At 40.0% G+C, this 6,888-nt stretch overlaps 1 protein-coding gene across 1 annotated transcript; it reads right to left on the minus strand.

Moving 5' to 3' along the window:
* Positions 1-2,106: 2,106 nt before the first annotated feature.
* On the minus strand, positions 2,107-5,770 carry ATXN7L3B (ataxin 7 like 3B). The gene has a single exon (XM_080661511.1). The coding sequence runs from the start codon at positions 5,426-5,428 to the stop codon at positions 5,135-5,137; it is 294 nt and encodes a 97-aa protein (XP_080517637.1). The 5' UTR covers positions 5,429-5,770; the 3' UTR covers positions 2,107-5,134.
* Positions 5,771-6,888: the final 1,118 nt, after the last annotated feature.

A 6,888-nucleotide genomic window follows, 5' to 3' on the forward strand; every position in this document is an offset into this window, starting at 1 on the left:
TTGAATTTTACAGAGTATTTTTCTGTATCTATCAAGATTTTCAGTTTTACCCTAATCATGATGTGACTTTCTGAGTCAAAATCTTACTTTCCTGGGATGAATTTGGCTTGTTGACAATGTTTTTGACATTTTAAAGGATCTGCTTTGATAGCATCTTCAATTTTTAAAAAAATCTTTCTCATACACGTAGGCTTGTTTTTTTCCTGCTGTATTGTCTGTAAAATTCTAAGTGTCTAGTGTTTTTGTGTGTATATTTGGGTAGAGATGAGAGGAATTGGCTTTTAAGTTGTAGCTGTATTAATTAAAAAATACAAATTCCTTCTGTCACTTTTGGTGAGTTATATTTTTTATTTTCGATTTTTTCAATGTTTTCAAACTCATAAAGTTTTCAATCTACTTTAACCATAGCTTGTCTTTTTTAAAATGAGTCCTTTCATTTACTAGATGAAATTTCCTATTGCTTCAACAAAGAGCACTGGCTAGCACCAGCATTCTGCTTTTGCTTCTAGTGTTTCTCTATTTTTGTTTGTTGCTGGACATATTTCCTCATCTCTAAAATGAATTTAATATTTTATTTACCTACCTAATGAGGCTCAAGCAATATATGACTGAAAATGTTTTAAAAATGAAAAAGAAAAACCCACAGATTTACAGGTTTATCTGCAATATCTTTTTAAATAAGTGTATCACTTGTAACAAATGTTTCCCTCTAAAGCATCATGAGCATCTTTTGGGACATGAATGAGAATCAGAGCTTGGGCCTCCCACAGCAGTGTAACACTTCCAGTCTGATGCTATCTCTAAAATGATAGGAGAAGCAGCAATTCACTAACCATGACAATTATTTTAAAGACCAGTGTGAATGAAGTTTAATAAATTATAAATGTTGGGTTTTAACACATTAATACATCCTCATTTCATAAAACACTTTAAAAATTAAAGAAATACTTTAAAGTACCTCAGATAGGTCCTAAAGGAAAGCAACATTACTAGCTTATTACTGTGTGCAAATAAAGCTCTTCCTGAACCCTTAACTTGAGCATAAGTAATTTTCTGTCTTTATCTTGTTAACATTAATTAACCATTTATTAGATTCCTGATCTCATGCTACGTGTGCTATTGCTAAAATGCAGTAGGGAGTGAAACGTAGGAACTTAAAAGGTATATAATGTTGTTGTTTTTTTCTTTTTAAGAAAAAAAAAATTAGAAAACATGAAAAGGAATAATTTTAGAAGTCTTACCATGAATTTAGTAAGGCACTGAGGTTTTGCAAATATCTTATTTCAAAAAACTAACTAGGTTAGTATTAAATATATTAATTCCGATTTAAACATACAAAATAAGATCCAAAAGTATTTGCTGTGGCTACATTTGAATGTTGTGACTCAAAACCATGTTATATGTCCAGAAGGCTCCCTATTTTGAGACAATTTTCCCTCTTAATTCCTATAATAATTTTTACTCATCTAACAACGTTATTTCCAATTTTGGACTGTTTCTTTAATGAACTACAACATCTAGCAATCAAGTGATTTTTATCAGTACTAAGAATTAATATGCACAACTTGTGGGGAAGTACTCCAACTCTGGATTAGGAAATGGAATAAAAAATTCAAAATTATTCTAAAAACAAAGTGAAAAACATGAAAAGTTGGGGTAAAATATAAAGTATTTGGAAAAAACTACCTTTATAAAGGTAAACTCATGTTTTCCTATGAATCACTTGCCTTTTTAGAGCAAGGACATTAGCTTGAAGTGGTGGTGAAAGGTATATATTTAAGATACCTTGAGTTCCATTTAAATTGAACGATCTTTCACATTGGACTTTTGGTGATAGGTTGGACTATATTTATTTTACCACATTCTTATCTCATATGAAAAAGGGCAGATTCTATATAGTTTGTTTCTTTCACTAGATGTTGCAGAAAGCAAATTTGCAGAACTAGATGGAAAAACAAAGTTAGACAGTGTTCTTCTATCTATACTGATAAAACGCATAATCAGGAAAAAGTGATTAAGGTTCAACAGCAATTAAACATTTATTTTACTATCAATACCTGAAAAACATATAGTTGTAAAGCATTAACATACAAAGGCCAAATAAAGTCATTTTTAAAAATTTTATTATTACTATTTACCAATGGGGAGATGCAATTTATTTACACCAACAGCCATAGGGGCAAGGGGAATACACAGCAATCTATATAGGATAAACTACTTTGCAAAAATAAGAATCTCCAAAACAAAGGACAGAGGTAAATTTCACTACACTTCCCCAATGATCCCAGCATGCGATAATGCCAGGTAATGGCCCCTGGGCATGCGGTGATAGGAAATAACCTATGGAAGAATAAGCCACAAACCACAGAAATTTTGTAAAGAACCCCTTCCCCCCATACACACACACACACACACACACACACACACACACACACACACACACACACACAGAGACACATAAAGAATTACAGGGTGATCAATACATTTAATTGAAGAGGAAAGGTTAAGAATTTTGCTGTTAGAGGGAAGATAGGTAAGGAAAGGGAGAGTTCCTAACCACTGTCAACTATATGGTAGGGAGCATTATCTCCACCAAAATGAAAGGAGTTAGTTTGTTCTAGCCCACTTCATACCCATCCAGGGCAGGGGGCTACTGCCCTAATAGTGGGGGGCAAAAACAAAACCAAGTGAGAGATAATATGAACTTCCCACTTCATCCTCTAACCAGGAGAAAAGGCCAGTAAGAAAATGGTAATATCACAATCTGAGCTCCCTCTCTGATGGAAGAGTGGACAATGGCATTACCTTCAGTCTGTTTCCCAGACATTATCTGGAAGTAGGCCAGAGTCTCACTTAAACCCTCCTTTACTTCTATTATCTCCTTAGAAGATGTCTATAAAGTCAAGGGCAGATTACCCAAAATTATTTTAGCTCTTGCCAAAGTTTAACTTTTTAAAAAGTAATCATAATTCTTAGATTAAAAACCAATCTGTAACTAGGCCCCTACCCTGACCAGGACAACTCTAGGGGGAAAATGCAGTAATCCACAATCTTGAGGCCCTATTACTAATGTTTCCTAAATCTTCTAGAGCATGTACCCCAAATCAGTCCACACAGTCCAAATAATTCATTCTAGAGTAAGAAAGGATACATGCATAGCCAGGGTTAGAGAAAATGGATCAGGACCCACTCCATCCATGTGTTTGTCTCTAGCCTTTACTGTTCTTCTGCTTATCCAAGTGGAAGTGGGAAGCTATAACTCCTCATGAAATAAGACACAGCAGGAAGGCATATTAGGAAGGCAGTCCTAGAGGAGAAAGACTTGGGAATCACATTGCCTTTCATATACAAACAATTACTTTTTCCCCACCCTAATCCCAACAGAGGGAGCCATAGATTCTTCTGAGTCTCCCACAAAAACAAGGGGAAAAACTTAAAAGAAGCCAAGGAAAATGAAACTGGTTAGGTTTCAGAAGCAGGAGCATCAAGGAATGAACTGAAACTGGTCATTGTAAAATCAAGGTGGCAGGCAGCACCTGGAATCATGAGCTGCACCAGATAGGCAGTGGAACAGGGAAAAGGAGGAAGATGGGGCCAAGCCAGACAGATGAGGCTGGGCCCCTTACTGGGGCACAGAATGAGGTAAGAAAACATTTCAAATAAAGCAGCACCTGCTCACCTTGGGGCTCCCTCCCCTCTACACTTCATAACCCTCAATCAGGGAATAAAGTGGAGGGTAGTTTTGATATGTGGCTCACACCTTCCATCTTCCCCTATCCCATTCCCTGAAGCCAAGGAATTTCTGGGGGCCCTTCCCTGACTTTCAACAAAAAACAGCTCCTGTATTCAAGGTCCAAAGAAGACCAACTGAAAAGGACTGCCCTTTGTGAGGGGCAGAGAACGTGGTCACAGTCTAGGTACCACAGCAGAGCTCTGTAAGTGCACACCCCAAGGAACAGGGGCATTCAACTGGATACTGCACAGGCAGATGGGAGAAAACCCAGTCCTGCTCCTTGGCTCCTAACACTAAACCATTCACATTATTGAGGGCTGCTGGAAGAGGTCCACTCTGGGCTCAGCTTTCAAAGCACAGCCTCCTGCACAGCCATGATGCTCCTCCATAGTTTAGGCCTGCCCCTACTAGGGTAGAAGGCAGGTAGTGACCTAGCATAGTGACCAAGTCAGACCCATGGACTGGGCTATGTAACCATAACTCAAGAGTAAGAAAATGACTGCCCCACCAAACTGTTGTCCACAGAATAATATATCCAGATATGAATCTTGCTGTTTGAGAGATCGTGCATAGTTGCAGAGGCCCCTGCTATCTCCCCAAGGGACCATAACCAAATCCTCAACCTGCCTGGATAACCAAGTAGTCCATCTGCTAAGCCTATGCCACCACATGGGATGCCGGAAAGAGGGCTCTCTTCAACAAAAGGCTGGCCCTTGTCCCCAAGTCCGTTGAAGTCACTGTAAATGCTGGACCCTTGGGAAATTGGTGACTTCACCTTTTCTTCTTATTGGAGCCAAGACCACAGAGTTTCCCCTACCAGATTCAGCTGGAAATTCTTCTCTTTCTTCTCGGTTTTCCCAAATTGGAATTGTTAATATCCAGATCTCATACTTGACTTTCATTTTGTCTTGAAGAAGCCCAAAACAGGCTCAGAGATCAGAGGAGCAGTCCACTGAGGCCCAAAGATAAAGGCCTGGCCATCAGTTATGTCCAAAGTGTTAAGTTATTGAAGAAGCCCTTGACATCGGGCAAACCTAAAGGATGAGGAACCAAAGGATCTTGTATGCTGGGCACACAGCGGCTCACCTGTGCAAGGGGGCAGTACAGGAATCTTGTGCACTTTCTGGTGTGTTTAGAAATCAACCTTGCATTGCATGGTGCAAGATGAACAGCTCCTCCTGCCCAGGGTTTCAAAACCGATTCCAGGTTAATATACTTAGAAAAGAATCCGAATTTTTAAATTCTCCACTTTGGGGTTTTAAAGGCTAGAATCTTCAATGGGAATTGGGTCTTTTGTCTGATTCCCCTCCCCCCCCCCCTACTTAGCTACCTAACTTCTCCAGACCACAGGACCGGTCTAGGTTATTGTCCTGGTCACACTCAGGCTCTCTCACATTGCTGCTACTGGAATTCCGGAGGTGAGCGTTGCAGCTGCTGATCAGACCCATTCCCAGATTCTCCAGGAAGGGAGCAGAGCGGGAGGCGGCACGCTCCTTTATCCTCCACGGGCTGAATGCCAAAATCCTTCACACTACCAGTGTCCGCGAACTCCAGGTAGAAGTAGCCACACTTGACTGCGCGGTGCACCTCAAAGCAGAAGCCCAAACAAGAATCCTCTATCAGGTCTACGTATATCTCCTGAGCGATGGCCTCTAGCTTGTTAGTATCCAGGTTAGCCAACGAAATCTCCTCCATTTTAATGTGTAAACGACCGTGGAGAGAGCGCTCGTAGCGGTACTCACAGCAGCACGGGCGGCAGCAGCGCGTCGGGCTCCGCGGGCCGCGCCTAGGCCTAGAGGCCTCTCAGGGCCGATCTTCAGGCGGCGAGGCGAGGGTGTCCGCGGCCGCAGGCAGGGAACCAGCAGTCGGCGAACCAGCAGTCAGCGGCGACCGCCCCGGAACACCAAGTCTTTAGTGTCTCTGGACGTCCCCCGCGGTCTGGGGATTTGAGCTCCGGCCGACCCCAGACTCAACGCCAAACAGTCCCCTCGCTACACCCAGCTGCCTGGGCCTCTTCCGCTCCTGGCTCCGAGTTTAGCCCCGCCTCCCCGCTTCCGCTCTAAGTGCGCCTGCGCACTGGCTCCGTGCAGCCTCGCGGTGCGTCTGCGCAGCTGCCTTGGAAGCCTTGGAGTTTATGAAGAGGGTGGGACAGACTGAAATGTATATATTATGTCCAATCGTAAACAGATGACAGGGATACTGTTTTTGTTATTTAGTTGTGGATTTAAGCAGTCGCTGATAACTCGGCACCCATGCTTAATTGATTTCCTTATGAAAAGGGAAATAAAATAGTTATGAGTATATTTGTGGTGTGATCCGAAATAGTTTTAGGAGCAGTTCTCCAGTATGTTTGAAAACTTAACTTGTTCAGTTAACTCGTAATCATGTACGGTACTGCGCAGTTATCATTTAAATCCACTAGATGGTGCAAGGAAACAAATTACAGTACAGTTTATATCTTTTTTTAAAATGAAAAACAAGGCACTGAAGACATAATTAATATATATTGATCATAGGAACCTAAGGCATTTATCTTATTTTAAGACCATTAAGTCAATGTGATTATAAATAGATCATCATATACATCTCTAAAGTAATTCAAAGAGAAAATTGTATGTGTATTCTCTATTGAAGAGAGGAAACCTGAAATATGTTACATATACTGTGAGATAAAAGAAGTTTCCTAAAATTGTGCATCATGAATTGTTAGAACTAGAGTCACTCTACTGGGTTTAAATTCAATATCCAAAATTCAACAGTTCTTGTTTCCTCATCTAAATAAAGTTAGTCCCTATCTTATGATTAAGATTAAATGACATTTAAAAAAATCTTTTATGGCAGTTCCTTACATATAAGGCCGCATTCAGTAAATGGCAGCTATTTTAATCATATTAGTTTGGACTTGAATATATTTTAAGAAAACCACAATATTTCTTTTATTTTGAGCTGTGTTTTTTGGCCCTCACCACCACCACTGTGAAATAGAGCATCCTCTTATACCTTTACATTTATTTTTTGTTTAAAAAAAGATAATTTTAATCACAGAAAAAATAAATTTTAACGTATGTATTTGTATCTGTCTGATTCTTTAATTTCATTCCAGAATAAAGGAAAGTATAGACATGGACCCAGACAGATACAAATAAAATTTTTCT

Source organism: Plecotus auritus (genome assembly GCF_963455305.1).
Source record: "Plecotus auritus genome assembly, chromosome: 3".
NCBI lineage: Eukaryota > Metazoa > Chordata > Mammalia > Chiroptera > Vespertilionidae > Plecotus > Plecotus auritus.